We start from the raw sequence: 18,277 nt of genomic DNA on the forward strand, positions 1-18,277 counted from the left end.
TATAGTGTTGCAGGTTAATTATTTTCTACATTGTGAGCTTCAAAGCCAAAAGGTTGGCTGTTTCCTAAGCAACTCATTTCCACTTTAAGAAGACTGACAGTGTAAGAGTTTGAGATATTCCTTCATCTGTCAGTCCATGGATCCATCCAGTCAGGGCAATGGGATGGACACTAGTTCAGGATGACACAATAATAGTCTTTATTCATTCATAAAGAACATGTTCATAATTGGGAATAAAATGACTAAGGGAATCTCAACTTTTTAAACATTGTAACAGACAAGAGTAAAGCCAAGCTTGCAAGTGCAATATTAGTGCAAACAAAGATATTTAAAGAGCCTTCTTAAAAAAAATGATAATAATACAAAAAAACAACTTTACAATATTCTAATCATTTTCCTATGATTCTTTTTCCTTTAAAAATATGTTTACTGCATCAACAAAGTTGTGCTATCAAGGTAAATAAAATGAGTTGATAACAGTGAACCAATACAAGTTAAAACAACATTTCTACAATGTTAAAGTATGTGCATGTGTATAGCTCTGAGGTAAGTCTTGCTAACTTGTTGGCTCAGTCCCAAATAACACCCCGTTCCCTTCTATAGAGGGCACTGCTTTGGGACCAGAACCCTAAGGTTAGTACCCTCTATAGGGAATAGGGTGACATTTGGGACTTTGTCTCCATCATTCCTTTCTTGGCTCCCTCTCTTCCTCCAGGACTCTGCTACCGCTTCAAGCCTTTCTGTGCCTGCTTCAATAGAGTGTCAAAGTCCAGCTCCTCCTCTTCATTTTTCGCTGGAGTGGGTTCCTCCTCTTCCCGATTAGAATCTGGTGAAACAAACCAGTTCAGTTACCAATATGCTATGATTTCAACCGGTTTACCCTGCAATTACCTCTGCGACCCTGGGCACGTGACTTAGTAAACTCGTCAGCTATTTCCCAAAAGGGGAAAGCCTTCGTTCGAGAGGCTGATACACATTCTTAATAAACATAGGGCGCCATTGTGTGGCAGGTAGCCTAGTGGTTAGGAACGTTGGGCCAGTAACCGAAAGGTTGCTGGATCAAATCCCCGAGCTGACAAGGTCAAATCTGTTGTTCTGCCACTGAACAAGGCAGTTAACCCACTGTTCCCCTGAACAAGGCAGTTAACCCACTGTTCCCCTGAACAAGGCAGTTAACCCACTGTTCTCCTGAACAAGGCAGTTAACCCACTGTTCTCCTGAACAAGGCAGTTAACCCACTGTACCCCTGAACAAGGCAGTTAACCCACTGTTCCCCTGAACAAGGCAGTTAACCCACTGTTCCCCTGAACAAGGCAGTTAACCCACTGTTCCCCTGAACAAGGCAGTTAACCCACTGTTCCCCTGAACAAGGCAGTTAACCCACTGTTCCCCTGAACAAGGCAGTTAACCCACTGTTCCCCTGAACAAGGCAGTTAACCCACTGTTCCCCTGAACAAGGCAGTTAACACACTGTTCCCCTGAACAAGGCAGTTAACCCACTGTTCTCCTGAACAAGGCAGTTAACCCACTGTTCCCCTGAACAAGGCAGTTAACCCACTGTTCCCCTGAACAAGGCAGTTAACCCACTGTTCCCCTGAACAAGGCAGTTAACTCACTGTTCCCCTGAACAAGGCAGTTAACCCACTGTTCCCCTGAACAAGACAGTTAACCCACTGTTCTCCAGGCACCCGAATACGTGGATGTCCATTAAGGCCCCCCACACCTCTCTGATTCAGAGTGGTTGGGTTAAATGTGGAAGACATTTCAGTTGAACAACCGAGTAGGTATCTCCCTTTCCCATTTGGGACCACCCTTAAAGGTTCTCACCTAGGTCGGCGTACGTAGATTTGCAGAACTGACGCCTGCCCCCGAAGCAGAGGTCAAAGGGCAGCTCGTCAGGTCTCCTCAGCTTGTAACCGTTCTCGATGGCTGCGAACGCATCTTTCATGTTGTAGAACGTCACAAAGCCGTAGTGGTCGCTATGGAAACAGAACACAGGTTAAGAAATTGTTATTTCCTAACCACCTGATATGGACAAAGGTAAGTTAGTAAGTTACCTGATGAAATAAGTCTTCAATAAAAACAATGAAGTATGATTATATCTAAGGGGGCCGAGAGAGAGAGAGGTGAGGGAGACAGAGAGAGAGAGAAAGAGAGAGGTGAGGGGGACAGAGAGGGAAAGGTGAGGGAGACAGAGGGAGAAAGAGAGGTGAGGGAGACAGAGAGGGAAAGGTGAGGGAGACAGAGGGAGAAAGAGAGGTGAGGGAGACAGAGAGGGAAAGGTGAGGGAGACAGAGAGGGAGAAAGAGAGAGGTGAGGGAGACAGAGAGAGAGGTGAGGGGGACAGAGAGAGAGAGAGAGGTGAGGGAGACAGAGAGAGAGAAAGAGAGGTGAGGGAGACAGAGAGAGAGAAAGAGAGAGGTGAGGGAGACAGAGAGAGAGAAAGAGAGAGGTGAGGGAGACAGAGAAAGAGAGAGGTGAGGGAGACAGAGAGAGAGAAAGGTGAGGGAGACAGAGAGAGAGAAAGAGAGAGGTAAGGGAGACAGAGAGAGAGCAAGAGAGAGGTGAGGGGGACAGAGAGGGAGAGGTGAGGGGGCGAGAAGGGGAAAGAGGACAGAGAAAGTCTAGAGAAAAAAGAGTTTAAAGACACTGATGCTAACAATTTTTGACCATCTCTTTTGATGCAGAGAGAGAGACTCACCCCCTGTCTCTAAAGTGCAGGGTGCATTCCTCCACCTCTCCAAACAGAGAGAAGCGTTCTCTCAGCTCCGCGTGCATCATGGTCCTCTGGATGCGGCCCACGTACACCACCCTGCGCTCGTCCTGGCCACACAAAACAACGCACCAAGGGGTGTCACTATCACAAGCCCTGCAGATTTATACAAATTATCTTCTCAAAATCCGTTTTTAAACCCAAACATTAAAGCTGAGATGTGTGAAAGGGGAAACGCTGTCACAGGTCTCTCCCAGGAGCATCTGTTATGGTTTTAGAGAAGTGTCATTGAAATACATTGTAGTACATGCTGTTTTATCACACATACAGTGATGTCGGGGAATAAAAGTGCTTGTTGTTTGAAACATCTTTGTTATTGCAATAATCTCAAACGGACGTGGCAGTTTCACCGCAACTCATCCAACGTTAACCCTGACCACACTGCTAACCTTATTCCTGACCTAAATGTTTCCATAAATGTTTATGATATAGCCAATCTTCAATTTGCAGCTTGGCCATCTGGTGGAAACCGAAGAGGACAGTTGGTGGCAATTTGGTCTCCAAATCAAATCAGGAAGTAATGTCACATTTACATTTAACATCTTAAAAAGTATAAAACAATTTCTAAAACTGCAAAAACACAAGGTGAACCACGGTTTGTAATGTACTACACAGTACTCACTATGGCTTTGAGTTTTTGATTCCTCATATCTTGTTGTCTCTTTCGTTTCCTGGAGTCCCTGACGTTGTTGGAGCTGAAGGTTGGTTGGGGAAGGGGAGAGGAGACAGCAAGGTGAGATGGACTACAGAAGACCCGTGAGGCTATAGTTTAATCAGAGTCTAATACAATCATTCAGAACTCCTTTAATGATACACCCCCCCCTAAAAACACTTACAAAATACTTTAAAAAAAGTGATTTAACAAATGTATTAATGCCATTACTGACCTGTAGCAGTCCCTCCGCCTCTGGGTTCTGCTGTAGGCCAGTGTGGTGGGGGATCTGGACCGAGATCTGGAACCAGACTGAGTCCAGGACTTTGATGTGGACCGAGAGCGGTTCCAGGACTGTGGGTAGGGGAGCCGGTACCGGCAGGGAACCGGGGAACGGGAGACGGAGCTAGAGCAAGAGGACGAGGAGCTGCTTTCAGAACGCCTGGGACAGAACCTGGTGGGGGAGGAGGGAGAGGGAGGAGAGTATGGGGGGGGGGGGGGGGAGAGGGATGGGGAGGAGAGTAAGGGGAGGAGAGAGAGGGATGGGGAGGAGAGGGATGGGGAGGAGAGGAATGGGATGGGGAGGAGAGTAAGGGGAGGAGAGAGAGGGATGGGGAGGAGAGGGATGGGGAGGAGAGGAATGGGATGGGGAGGAGAGGGATGGGGAGGAGAGGGAGAGGGATGGGGAGGAGAGGGAGAGAGAGGAGAGGGATGGGGAGGAGAGGGAGAGGGATGGGGAGGAGAGGGAGAGAGAGGAGAGGGATGGGGAGGAGAGGGATGGGGAGGAGGGAGGAGAGGGGTTGGACAAAGAGGAAGGAGGACGTGGGTTAAAGAAAGAAAATACATTTTGGGGTGGTAAAAAGTTGAGTGTAAACTTAATGACTAAAACCAGATGTAAAGTATGTAGTAGATATAGTGGAGCCATTTATCTTGAAGATCATCTTTTAGAACTAACAATCACCAAAATAAAAAGTACACAGTCAGGGAGAAGTTCAAAACCTCTCATGTCATTGATTGGTGGCTTATAACGTGTATTTATACTATGGCGAAATGTGTAAAACTGCAAAAAAAAAATCTTTAAAAACGGATATTTTTTTCTGTCAGCCTCATGGCAAAACGTGTAGAATTGGAAGAAATTAGGTTTAAAACAGCAAAAACAAAAAAGTACCGTACCATTGGCCACACCCACTAACATGGCCACACCCACTAACATGGCCACCCTCCTCTCTCCCCAACTTCAATTCAAGAGCAATAACAGTCACCACACAGAATTTGAAACTACCTCTTTCGGGGTGGAGAGCGAGACCTGGATCGAGAGGAGGAGGATGAGGAAGATGACGATGAAGAAGGGGACCTAGAGCTAGAGTCCGAGCATGAAGACCTTGTCCGATAGCGCCGGGACGACCTCCTACCTCTGGCAGGGGGACTGGGTGAAGGAGGGGAGGGGATGCAGGGGTTGGTTCTCTCTTCCTGTGTCTCCCCTGCAGTAATGGCATCCGTCCTAGAGGGGGAGCTCTCTGTAGATGGCGGAGCAGAGTCTGAGGGAAGTTGTGTCTCTGGAACAGTCCTGGAGTCCACCGGCTGCTGCTGCCACAAATATTTCCCAGAGTTCTGTGTGCCGGGCACTGAGGAGGGGTTGGGAATTGGTTGATGGTCGGGGAGTATGGTTTGTCTTTTGCTGCATAACATAGTAGTATTACTGCCTGGTTGATCCTGAGATAGACAGTAGTCGTGGTCTGAGGAGACAGATACTGGTGTCTGGAACTCAGGGGGGGTGACAGGGGGCTTTGGGGGGAGGGGGTGGGCCTTTTTGGGTGGTAGAGGACGGGGGTTGATGATTTGGATGGCCTTGTGAGGGAGAGGTTTGGGGGTCGCCGGTTGCTTCCTCTGAGGTGCGACAGGGGTAAGTGGTTTCCAGCGCGGCTGTGCAGGGGCCTGTTCCTGAGTGCTGAGAACATTCTGGGTGCTGAGAGGTTCCTGAGTATCGCAACGTTCCAGAGTTCTGAGGGGTTCCGGAGTTCTGAGGGGTCCCGGAGTTCTGAGGGGCTCCGGAGTTCTGAGGGGTCCCGGAGTTCTGAGGGGTCCCGGAGTTCTGAGGGGCTCCGGAGTTCTGAGGGGTTCCGGAGTTCTGAGGGGCTCCGGAGTTCTGAGGGGTCCCGGAGTTCTGAGGGGCTCCGGAGTTCTGAGGGGCTCCGGAGTTCTGAGGGGTCCCGGAGTTCTGAGGGGTCCCGGAGTTCTGAGGGGTCCCGGAGTTCTGAGGGGTCCCGGAGTTCTGAAGGGCTCCAGAGTTCTGAGGGGCTCCGGAGTTCTGAGGGGTTCGAGTGTGTTGACAAGTTCTGGAAAGCCAGTGGGTGCTGGAAGACAGAGTTTATCTTGGGTGCTGAGGAGATAGGCACCCAGCAGTGTCAGCATCCCTGGAAAGAAAGCAACAAACCAGATGATGAACTGAAGTTCTGTTCTAAAGCATGAGAATAACCACAGCAAAGTCCTCTGAGTAACTGTGCTGACTAGACTAGAAATGAAGTCGAAGAACAGTTTCATCCCAAATGGTGCCCTATTCCCTTTATAGTGCACTACTTTTGACCAGTGCCCATATATGGCTCTGGTCAAAAGTAGTGCACTAAGGAGGTAATAGGGTGCAAGTCTCCAGGCAGAGTCCTTCCATTAACTCACCTTCAGTGTTGTTGCTCGGCTCTTCATCTCTAACAGGGCTCCTATCTGGACTGCCTTCAGGTTCACTCTCAGTCTCCTCTTTGGCTGTGGGAAGAGACACAGACATGGGGGAGGCAAGATCAGGGGTTCCATCTTAGAGTAGGAGTGCTGATTTAGGATCTGTTGTGCCTTTTTCCATCACCATGTTCAAGATTTTTTACATTTTACCTTTATTTAACCATTTAGGCTAGTTGAGAACAAGTTCTCATTTACAACTGTGACCTGGCCAAGATAAAGCAAAGCAGTGCGACACAAACAACAACACAGAGTTACACATGGAGTCAACAAGCGTACAGTCAATAACACAATAGAAAAAAAGAAAGTCTATATACAGTGTGCAAATGGCGTGAGGAAGTAAGGCAATAAATAGGCCGTAGTAGTGAAGTAATTACAGTTTAGCAGATTAACACTGGAGTGATGGATGAATACGAATACGACGATGATGTGCAAGTAGAGATACTGGTGTGCAAAAGAGGAGAAAAGTAGATAAAAACAATATGGGGATGAGGTAGGTAGATTGGATGGGCTATTTACAGATGGACTATAGGTATGTAAGATGACAAGGACAGAGGATGTGTGCATCAACCAAATCAATACATCTTAATGCAAATCCCAGAATGGATGGGGCGTAGTATAGCTGGAAGAAGAAAGGGAGAGAGTTAACAAAACCCCACTGATCCCTCACTCACCTTGTGTTTCCTCAAACCGCTCCAGAAGGCTGGTCAGATCTGTGGCTTGGATTCCTGCAACGCGACCAAGAGAAATCAGTTTCTGAATGCAGGGACAGTAGCAGTTCGTCGAGGTGAACTTTCTGCTGGTCTAGTGCTCTAAACTGCTTCCTCCAGAACACCACAGCAGCATGGGTTCTAGTCCAGAACCCTGCTATTTCAGCAGCATGGGTTCCAGTCCAGACCCCTGCTATTTCAGCAGCATGGGTTCCAGTCCAGACCCCTGCTATTTCAGCAGCATGGGTTCCAGTCCAGACCCCTGCTATTTCAGCAGCATGGGTTCCAGTCCAGACCCCTGCTATTTCAGCAGCATGGGTTCCAGTCCAGAACCCTGCTATTTCAGCAGCATGGGTTCCAGTCCAGACCCCTTCTATTTCAGCAGCATGGGTTCCAGTCCAGAACCCTGCTATTTCAGCAGCATGGGTTCCAGTCCAGACCCCTGCTATTTCAGCAGCATGGGTTCCAGTCCAGAACCCTGCTATTTCAGCAGCATGGGTTCCAGTCCAGAACCCTGCTATTTCAGCAGCATGGGTTCCAGTCCAGACCCCTGCTATTTCAGCAGCATGGGTTCCAGTCCAGAACCCTGCTATTTCAGCAGCATGGGTTCCAGTCCAGACCCCTGCTATTTCAGCAGCATGGGTTCCAGTCCAGAACCCTGCTATTTCAGCAACTCTTTCATCTCCATCTTTCCTATCGGAAAAATATGAGTGGGACTGCCCCACCCCTTACAAAATATTTAAAAAAACATTTTTTTACCTTTATTTAACTAGGCAAGTCAGTTAAGAACAAATTATTATTTTCAATGACGGCCTAGGAACAGTGGGTTAACTGCCTGTTCAGGGGCAGAATGACAGATTTTTACCTTGTCAGCTTGGGGGATTTGAACTTGCAACCTTTCGGTTACTAGGCTACCTGCCTCTAACCACTAGGCTACCTGCCTCTAACCACTAGGCTACCTGCCTCTAACCACTAGGCTACCTGCCTCTAACCACTAGGCTACCTGCCTCTAACCACTAGGCTACCTGCCTCTAACCACTAGGCCACCTGCCTCTAACCACTAGGCCACCTGCCTCTAACCACTAGGCCTAATCAAATATATGTTTAAAGCTTTGACTCCTTCAGCTGAACATGGAGACAACAATCTCTTTCTGAATGGGTCTTAGAAAGAATTTGACACAGGATATCAAAGTAATCACAAATTATACATTTTTGTTAATTTCACACCAGCTCTAACTAAATCACAAATCATCTACTTTTAGCTATAGCTTAATTAGCTTTATCTGAAGAAATACATACTCACGGTGTAGTTTCCCCTAGGTACAGATCTAGGATCAGAGTCCACTCCCCCAAACCTAACCTTAACCTGTAGTAAGTAAAATGCTAAACTGACCCAAAATCAGTCAACAGTCAATCAGTTCACCCTAGAACAAAATATATTGTTTATATGTGTGTTATGGCTCATCTGGCTTACCTGTGCCGCAGGTGGTGGTCTGTATGCAGGTGTTACTCTCTGGAGAGGTGGACAGTCGGACATAGGGGAGGTTACCAAGGGCTAACCGCTTTGCCCTCTCCATCTCTGGGTAAGGAGTAACGGCATGGGTGGGTGGATGGACTGAGGGGCTGGACGATGGACTTGCCATTACTGGTGCACTTGGGGAAAACTTGGAACCTTCTGGTACGGTCCTGGACGATGGACTTGCCATTACTGGTGCACTTGGGGAAAACTTAGACCCTTCTGGTACTGTCTCGATTCCTTTCCCTGGGCTGAGAGAGCGAGGCTGATCCCCTTGTTTCGTGGTCTCTGCAGTGTTTTGGGTGTGAAGTGCTTTCCGCGATGGTTGTTTGGTGGAGAACCTCCGCTGGATCTCAAGGAGGAGACTGGTGCTCTTCAGGCTTGGATCCCGGTTGCAGAACACCATTTTGGGCGTGGGCGCCGGAGACTCCTGGGTGGTGGATGGAGGTAGAGATTGTTCCTGCTCCTGCTTCTCCTGGTTGGTCCCACGGCTTCTATCAAATCCATCCAAAGATGGACGGGTTCCTGGTAGTGGGACCAGGACAGGGTTTGGGGGGTCGCTACTGACCACAACAGCACTCTTTTCTGGGCTAGTCCTGTTCTGGTCCAGACCCGCCACTGAGTTGGAGTTCAGGTTGGGACTTGGTAAGGGACTAGCAGGAGAGATGGTCTCAGTCCAAATAGGCTTTAATACACCAACATAATTCGCAGATTTAGCTTCCATTGAGTTGCGTTTGGGCTTTAAAGCTGAGCTGGTAGGAGGAGTCTTAGTCCCACTTCTAACAGGCTTTGATCCATTGATGCCAATGGCTTTACCAGGTTTACTGGGACAAGCAGGAGAGACCATCTTCGTCCTTGTCTTAGATATAGGCTTGAATCCACTGACATCACCCCCTGTTTTACTTCCTAGGTAATGATGTGTAGGATGTGTGGTCGTTGGTCCCCACATGTTATATTTAGGTCCTTGTAAATAGGGTATAGGAGGCAACTCCGTGGGGGTTTCGGGTAGAGAGGGCCATTTGGTGGTGTAATTCTCAGGTTTCCCCACCAGGGGTAGTCTTTGCTGGCGCAGCAGGCGGTACTGCTGGAGACTGAGGGCCGGTCTGGGCTTGGACTCGCCTCGCTGTGGTGGAGGCTCCGACGACGACGTATCTCCGGTCCTTTCAGACAAGTCAGTTACAACCTGATGATGGTTGTCCTTTGAAGACGCTGCTGAAGACTCCGGAGAGGATGTGGTGAGGGAAATGGTCGTTGTTTTGGTGTTGAAGTCAAAAATGGGGATTTGGCTGGTGAGCTCGCTCAAGTCCGGGAGCACGTTTAAGTCAGGTTCGTCTGCTGCCGGTAGCTCGTAGGATGTCACCCGGACAGGTCCGAAGGTCACTCTTTTTTTGTTCTTGGTCTTCTGGCCTTCTTTGGGCCCGTCCCACTTCACAAGTAGACTTTTTAGTTGCTTCACTTCTTCACCTTTACTTCCCTGTTCTCCATCCCCCTCTTTCTCATCCTTCATCCCTCCTACCGAGGGACACTCGTCATCTGATCCGTCCACATCAATTTCCTCGTCGCTCTCTTCCGAACCAGGCTTTGTATACCTCCACACCTCGCCCTCCAGGGGTACACTCTGGTCCGCGCTCCGTTCCCCCAGGGAGGAGGCCTCCTGCCTGGATGTGCCGACCCAGTCCTTCCCCTCCTCATCCAGGCACACCCTCAGGCAGTAGGGATGCATGAGTTTCACCAGGTCCACCAGGGACACTGTAGAGGAGTAGCCATGGTCCTTCTCTACAGAGTTCAGCGCTCTCACTTCTGATCGGTCGAGGGAGAGTTCTCCCGAGTCCTGATTGGTCAGATTGAAGCCCTGAGGCGGGCTGTGAATGTGGACCTTGCCGCCGCCCTCCTCCTCCTCCTCTCCATCGCTCCTCTGTATGGATGTGGAAGAGCCCTGGGCTCTGGGAGTTAGCCTAGTCCTCCAGGGTCTGTCTGGAATGACCGTCTCAACCTGGAAGGAAGAACGACGGCAAGACTGTTACTCCAGCTATGCTCATAATCGCGCTCGCTATTGCTCTATTTTTAATAAAGATATCATTCTCTATATTATTTTTCATGACAAACTCAATACCATAGTGTAGTACACTAATATTTTTTGTATATAATTTCCAAACTATGACACAACCCAATCCCATACAAATGTATGTCAAATTCATTATGATAGGCATTTTATTTAGTACATTAAAACGAATGTAAATCTTTAACCGTTTTTCTTATTCGAAATCAAACAAGTTACTCCAGTGCAGGGCTCGTCCTACGGTACTCATAACCTCCAGAGGAATATTTATCTTGCACAGAAATAGATAAACAATTCTACAATGGGGTTGACAGATGTTTCTATTCATAACTCGCTTTGTTTGCAGAGGAAAAGTAAATGTTGACTGTTCCAGCATCTTCAAAGTGCGCCTCGACAGAAATAGTTTTTTTAATTAACGTGACTGCCAATGGTCCCTCTACGGTGAGCGGTTGCACAGCTCGCCTCGGACTGTCACGCAGATGAAATATCATCCCGCGCAGAGAAGCACGAGATTGAACTTCGCTCGACTTTCTAGAGTTTACCCCGTTAGTTAACACTGTCAACTGTCTGAAGGACAAGTGGATGAACAGGTTCATGTCGAGACCTACATGTTTTTATTCCCAAGTCTCATGGGATGTAGGCCTGTATTGAACACCACACATTGGCTGCTACTGTAGGCTGAATGATTGAACAGCTATTTCCATGTTAAAATGTTATGGGAGGCATTTGTCTCCCTTGTTTTTAAATGGTAGGCTACTCTGGTAGGCTACTAGGCTACTCTGGTAGGCTACTCTGGTAGGCTACTAGGCTACTCTGGTAGGCTACTAGGCTACTCTGGTAGGCTACTAGGCTACTCTGGTAGGCTACTCTGGTAGGCTACTCTGGTAGACCTACATGATGATCAAATAGCCACAGTAGCCTACTCACTAACTTAAAGCTGGTACAGCCTCAGTGGTCACAATAAACGCACGCCGGAAGTTGCACAGAATGTTCCAGTTTGCGGTCAGCAGACCTGAAATGTGCTCGGTGACGGGGAAAGGCGAAGCGCCACAGCTAAATGACTGTCCTGCAACAGAAACAGGTTACTCCAAATGGAAAAACGTTTTGGGATCAAAACGAGTTTCTATTGGACAAATTCAAGTAGGACCCTCCCCATTTCATTATGTTTGCTTCTTAAACAGTAAACGGTTTCCGTTGCAATACGTAATAAATACACCCCAGGATAGTTACAAAATCCCTCCAGGAACAGGGTTAGAGTGAAAACCTACAGGAGGCTGTCTCTCCAGGAACAGGGTTGGAGTGAAAACCTACAGGAGGCTGTCTCTCCAGGAACAGGGTTGGAGTGAAAACCTACAGGAGGCTGTCTCTCCAGGAACAGGGTTGGAGTGAAAACCTACAGGAGGGTGTCTCTCCAGGAACAGGGTTGGAGTGAAAACCTACAGGCGGGTGTCTCTCCAGGAACAGGGTTGGAGTGAAAACCTACAGGAGGGTGTCTCTCCAGGAACAGGGTTGGAGTGAAAACCTACAGGAGGGTGTCTCTCCAGGAACAGGGTTGGAGTGAAAACCTACAGGAGGGTGTCTCTCCAGGAACAGGGTTGGAGTGAAAACCTACAGGAGGGTAGCTCTCCAGGAACAGGGTTGGAGTGAAAACCTACAGGAGGGTAGCTCTCCAGGAACAGGGTTGGAGTGAAAACCTACAGGAGGGTGACTCTCCAGGAACAGGGTTGGAGTGAAAACCTACAGGAGGGTAGCTCTCCAGGAACAGGGTTGGAGTGAAAACCTACAGGAGGGTGTCTCTCCAGGAACAGGGTTAGAGTGAAAACCTACAGGAGGGTGTCTCTCCAGGAACAGGGTTGGAGAGCACTCTTCTAGTGGTTCTTTTATCATTGAAATTACCTCTGTAAACCTAGATTAACGGGTGGGATTACCAGTAGTAGTACGGCTAATCCTAATCTGACACACACACTTCCATAAAACAGAAAGGGATGAGGTTTCTACCTTTCCAACAGATGAAGAGGGGGATGAAGATGAAGAGGGGGTCTTTATGGAACGAAAGAGTGCTTCTTTATCAGGTGGAGACCGTGTTAAACTCAGCAGCCGCCTCAACTGGAGAAACACACCAAACAGGAGAAATACAGTAATTACAAAACAACAATCACATTGTTCTCCCACAGACACACCATTTTCAGCATGATTTATAGATAACACCAAAATAAAAGCAGTACCCCTGATTCTCATCAAATCAAGAACACCTGGGACTGTTTTCACACAGCGTCTCAGAGCAGGACCGCTGGTTACCAAGAACACCTGGGACTGTTTTCACACAGCGTCTCAGAGCAGGACTGCTGGTTACCAAGAACACCTGGGACTGTTTTCACACAGCGTCTCAGAGCAGGACCGCTGGTTACTCTTAATTCTCAATTAATTCTGAATCACACACACAGACCCACACTTGGTTTTACCCACCGGGGAGTTGTCCCGTAGCCTCTGGTCAGAGAAGAGCCCAGTGTCAGGCAGGGTGTCAAAGGGAGACAGGGTCTCATCGTCAACACTGTCCAGGATCTCTGTTAGAGCCGTCAACAACGTGGACTCACTCTCCTCATCCAGTCTGCTCCTAGTCTAAAAAAAACAAATGAAATAAATTGAATTAATTAAAAATAGTATAAATGGCATCTCTCATTTCTGTGACGGGAAACAATAGTTTCAGAGGAGTGTTTCTAATTGGACAAGTTCATGTAAACCAGGAGTTTTTCTGCACACGACTCCAAATTGACACTAGAAAATGCAGGGGACCCCACTTGGAAACATGATATTTCCTAGTTAACGCTGTGTGTTGATATTTACTCCACTTTAGGCCCCGCAGGCTGTCCCAACCCATCATAATGACATGAAAGGGCATTCTAATAGTGTAAAAGGCCCTTAGTCGACACTAAAAGGTTGTACTCTATACCCATTACAAGATTCAAAAAAATCTTAATTTGTTTGATAAGATCACACATTTTCTCAGGGGACCCCAGATTGGGTCCCGACCTGAAGTTTGGGAACCACTGATGTAGAACCTGTCTCAGATGGGAACAGGGTCTACATCAGGGGCGTATTCATTACAGAAACCATTTAAGACCCAAACTGTACCAAACAACAAAATGAGAGTTTCTATTAGACAAATTCAGGTAGTTCCCTCCCTGTTTCATTTGCCTTCTTTTAAGAAACGTTTTACAACAGAATCAGCGTAATGAATACGCCCCAGTATATCTGAATGTTTGGCCAACATTGTGTCCTGATGCTGACCTCTACAGCTACGGCGGAGTCTTCAAACATTGCCAGGATGGAAGGGTCCAGGCAGGAGTGCGTGTCCATGTCCAGATCACTGACTTCCCCTTTACCCAGGACAGCCTGTAACAAGCAACAAGATCAGAAAGGGAGAACAAGTTTAATGACGAGTCAGGCAAATAGGCTGCCCAATTATTGGGAAAAAGAGCTGATCTGATTGGTCAAAAGAGCAAAGCAAAAATATCTTAATTGGGCCTCCTGTGTAAACGCAGCCTACAGAAACAGTTGCTCGATCATAAGTCTTTTTGTGTTTCCCCGCATCCCATCTCCTCGTCTCTTTCCCAACCGTATTGGAGGAGAGGGTCCAAAGTCCCTCCCTTCTGACGTTCTTCTTGAATGTATTTACAGAAAGTGGCAGAGAGGAAGGACGGGGGGGGGACTAAGGAAAGATTGAGAAAGTCAACACATTTCTCCTAAAAGATACTTGAGGGACATAACTCAAAGGGCAGTCTGAATACAATAAAACAAGCTGCTAGTCAATAGTGTTTGTTGAGGCTGCGTTTGTATGCTTCCTCCTCCCATCAGAATGAGTGTGTGTGCAATGCCATGTTTTCAGACTGTTGCAGAGCAGAGCCCTGACGCAGGGGCAGAGGAGGGAAACGTTCAGACAGTCATTCCCACACTTCAGTTTGATTTATCCAACGAGGTGGAAAAACAGCAGCACGAAGTGTCTCGCATCTTAAGGACATGCGTTGTCTTGTCATAGAAAGTGACAGTTAGCCCATAGCACACTAGTCTGCACTCTCACTCCTTGACAACAACGGGCCCCTCCCTGGGTGTGGTGGTGGTTGTTGCTGGGACACTGTCTGTCTGTAATATGATTATGGGGTAACGTCCCAAAAAACACCCTATTCCCCAAATGCAGTGCACTACTTATGACCAGGGCTTATAGATCCAAATGGAGCTTTCTTGAGAAACGTGATAGTCACAAGCTGAATCCCATATGGCATCCTATTACATATGAAGTGCAGTGCACTACTTTATGACCAGGGCTTATAGATCCAAATGGAGCTTTCTTGAGAAACGTGATAGTCACAAGCTGAATCCCATATGGCATCCTATTACATATGAAGTGTAGTGCACTACTTTATGACCAGGGCTTATAAGATCCAAATGGAGCTTTCTTGAGAAACGTGATAGTCACAAGCTTGAATCCCATATGGCATCCTATTACATATGAAGTGTAGTGCGCTACTTTTGACCAAGGCCCATAGGTCTCTGGTGAAAGGTAGTGCACTATAGGGAGTAGGGTGCCATTTGGGAGAGTTCCCAGTCAGTGTTCTTCTCAGAGTCACCCAGCCAATACGTGTGTGGGAGATGAGAGCAGACAGTGAACAGTCACAATGGGAGCATTGTAAAATGTGCAGAAAGGGGAAAACAGAAAAGCGTGGCTTAACGTTGTTTTTTATTTATTATTATTGAGCCCATTCCAAATGGCACCCTATTCCTTATATAGTACACTACTTTGGACCAGAACCCATAGGGCCTCTATGTACTAATCCCTCATTACCTCTCAGGAAACATCATCTATTTTAATTGAGCGGGATAGTACAGTAGTACAAAGAGGTGGACAGCGTTGAAATAATAGGCCATTGTAGGCTACTAGGTGCCTGACACTCCTATTAACGTCAATGGTCGGCCTATACAATCACACTAGCTACAACGCTGTTTGTCATTCATGTTTGCCACAAGAGTAAAGCGGATATAGTTAGTTCAACAAAACAAGGCCCCGGGTGTGAGACCAGTGTTGACAGGTGTGAATGATATATGGAGGATGTTTACTGAAATGGGTGGTACGCAAAGGCAATCGAAATGCAATGATATAAAAACAATGAGTAAAATACGGGTGCATTTTAGCGGAATTGGGTGTACTTTTGTATGAGCCCATGGTTGACATAGGTAGCATGCCAACACTTGGACCGTACCAGTTCCAACATTACAAAAGTAATGTGTCCCTGTCTGCTATGTATGGGACAGTGAGTGTGTTCGTTCCAGTACTTTACTAAATATCGATATCGGCAGCCACGTGAATGCAGAATATTCGACAGAATAAACTCAACAACTTAATCTTATCATTTGCTTTTGATTGACGCCAACCGACAATTCATTGTTGCCAGCTTCCGGATACCCAACACGACCAGTCTTTAGAAGGTGGGGGAGTCCAGCAACTATGAACGTTAGCAGCAGACAGAGCATCGCTTTTTCCGAGTAGAGAAGAAACTTTGCTGACTCCCTATTGAATTATAGCTCATTCAACTTACTGTCACCTCAACTTAGACATGTATTACTTTGCAGAAAGCCAATAAAATGATTTTATGCCGAACTAAATCGTGAAATAAGGGAGACAACATAGTTAGCTACTTGTGTCACCAGCAGTTTTTTTCCCATGCCGCCATGCGATTCGCAGCTAATGTTAGCTACTACTAGCCGTTCACATCCACGTGTAGGCACCGCGTGCTGGTTTACCATTTTTCGTGTATGAAAAAGGCCAAAGACAAGTGGTACAAGTAATTTTTATTTGGCTACATGTATGCAGAAAAATTATGTATCAAAGAAGTACCTCATTGAATGTGTTTGCGGTCAGAAATTCCGTATTGCCGGTGATTATAAGCTCATCTTTTCCACGCCACTGCGCCGCCATTTTACAGATCCTCACATGGCTTCGTTCAGCTATAGCTAGGAGCGTTGCCATTGGTCAGCGCACAGACACGTGGTCGCCAGCACACGGAGGTTGCCGATAAACGCAGATCTGGGATCAATGTATCTTGCTCAAATCATAACCAAGTACTGTTTTGCAAGTAACAACAAAATCAGATCGTCATCCGATTCGCTTTGGTCTCAAATTAAATATCTTTGACATGTCAAATGCTATTTGCTGTCATGCACCTGCACAGTAGTTACCTTAATCATGTCAAAGTCAACGCATGTCATATTGCCCGAAACGAAGAACGGATTTTATACCTGTCAAATAATTGTTTTCTAGTTTTATGCCCAACCCAACTGCAATGCCAAAGTGGCAAATACAAAAAATAATGTATATAGCTTAGTCAAATCTGATATTTTTCCTGGAGTCTGCACAGACAAAAAGCACATGGAATCAGATATTTCAAGCCACATTTTGAAATCACATAAAACTGATTCCTGGCCATGTGACTTGTCTGAAAGGTGAAATGCCCTTAAGTGGTTTCCAGACTGTGATTTAGCATATATTGTTGCTTGCTAGCTACTCTGTTGACAGTTTGACAAGAACATCTGGTAGCTCACACGTTTGTTTATTGTTTGAATGCTTGAATGTGCTAGCAAGCTAAACAACTACCTAGCTAGCTAGTTAAATGCTGTGGCTAGCCAAAAATGACTCATTTTGAAAGTTGGATCATCTTATCCTTTGAGGCTTTAAAAGTGTTCTTAAACTAAGATTTCAAACATTCAAATCAACTGTGGGAGACTTTCATATCAAACATTAAACGCAACTGGGGTATAGCTACAAAACAACTTCTGATTGAGAGGAAGAATGGACACCACCACCAATCAGCCTATGCCCCTGCACACACCCGCCTTTACCATGACAAGTAGAGTAGCCTGTCAGTCTGAACACATCTGACATTTGAGCATTAAGGCACAGATAGAACAGATATTTCACCGGATGTATAAATGTGAAGCCTCCGCTTGGTGTTTCCACTCACTACCAAATATGGTAGTGAGAGGAAGCCCAGTGGCCGGCAATGGCAGGAGATTGAACGAGATGGCTTTTGGCAGACATTCTGCAAATCTTATCATCGATTAAACATTTCATCTCAATACAGTTTTCTGTTCTCAATACTATAAACTGTTAGGAACAGAGTGGACTAAGTTGTAGTGTAGACTTTAGCCTTGTCAAAGTTTCCCAAAATTGCGTTGTTTAGAAGGAGTGCAAAGGCGAACTGAGTTATTGCACACGTGTGCACTTCACAGAGTAGGCGTCTCCTGACGGAAATATGACGCCCCAAACTACTTCCCAGCTATGTCTGCACCTGTTACGAAAAGTCCCTTCTAGTCGTAGCTGTATCGAAGTGGTATGTTTTAGGGGGTCCAGTATACCTCTCTGTTTTACGCCTCAAATTATAAGATTGGTTGTTTAGCAAACAAAACTGATGCTTGTGCAACTATGGGGCAAAACACACACACAGGGTTGGCTTAGATTGTTGACAACATGGAAACTAGATTTCACGTTTATTGAAAAGATAAATACATTTGCACAATGAGCACGTGTTGTCTCTCAAATACATCATTACACTTGCTGGTTAGATAACTAGCTGAAAAGAGCCACATACGATTCCCCACAAGGCAGCTTGTCATTGTTGCTAGCTATCTGGCCATCTAGAATCACAACACACGGCTTTCTGCCAGTTGTAAACTAACCCATCGATTGTTATTCTTCATTATTACAAAAGTGCCATCTAGCGGCATGAGGATGCACAGTCAAAAATAATGTAGGCTCCAGAATGTGCAAAATCTCAATCCACAACATTCT

General features: G+C 46.6%; 2 protein-coding genes across 5 annotated transcripts in view; one reads left to right on the forward strand and one right to left on the reverse strand.

Moving 5' to 3' along the window:
• The window catches only part of LOC118940024, a 1,007,326-nt gene that overhangs the window by 205,317 nt on the left and 783,732 nt on the right, over positions 1–18,277 (forward strand). The window lies entirely within an intron of this gene.
• LOC110485508 (peroxisome proliferator-activated receptor gamma coactivator-related protein 1) lies at positions 175–16,584 on the reverse strand. Of its 4 annotated transcripts, none has more exons than XM_036947982.1 (14): positions 16,328–16,584; positions 13,726–13,830; positions 12,904–13,056; positions 12,436–12,543; positions 8,337–10,371; positions 6,827–6,880; positions 6,099–6,182; positions 5,724–5,839; positions 4,708–5,687; positions 3,661–3,879; positions 3,396–3,468; positions 2,702–2,823; positions 1,828–1,979; positions 175–826 (listed from the first exon to the last, which is right to left on the reverse strand). In XM_036947982.1, the coding sequence occupies exons 1-14, from the start codon at positions 16,457–16,459 to the stop codon at positions 723–725; spliced, it is 4,437 nt and encodes a 1,478-aa protein (XP_036803877.1). In that variant the 5' UTR covers positions 16,460–16,584; the 3' UTR covers positions 175–722. The 4 variants fall into 4 exon arrangements, with proteins under 4 accessions (XP_036803877.1, XP_036803878.1, XP_036803876.1 ...); XM_036947983.1 differs by having other exon boundaries at positions 4,708–5,839; positions 8,337–8,548; positions 8,612–10,371; positions 16,328–16,582; XM_036947981.1 differs by having other exon boundaries at positions 4,708–5,839; positions 16,328–16,583.

The sequence above is a fragment of the Oncorhynchus mykiss genome, chromosome 17 (genome assembly GCF_013265735.2).
Source record: "Oncorhynchus mykiss isolate Arlee chromosome 17, USDA_OmykA_1.1, whole genome shotgun sequence".
NCBI lineage: Eukaryota > Metazoa > Chordata > Actinopteri > Salmoniformes > Salmonidae > Oncorhynchus > Oncorhynchus mykiss.

Excerpts from the sequence above, each read along its gene's own strand:
- LOC110485508 (XM_036947981.1), bottom strand. The coding sequence starts at position 16,459 with ATGGCAACGCTCCTAGCTATAGCTGAACGAAGCCATGTGAGGATCTGT. Across the intron at positions 13,831-16,327 it reads CCGCAAACACATTCAATGAG|GCTGTCCTGGGTAAAGGGGA; the intron begins GTACTTCTTTGA and ends TGCTTGTTACAG. Across the intron at positions 10,372-12,435 it reads CCTCTTCATCTGTTGGAAAG|GTTGAGACGGTCATTCCAGA; the intron begins GTAGAAACCTCA and ends TCTTCCTTCCAG.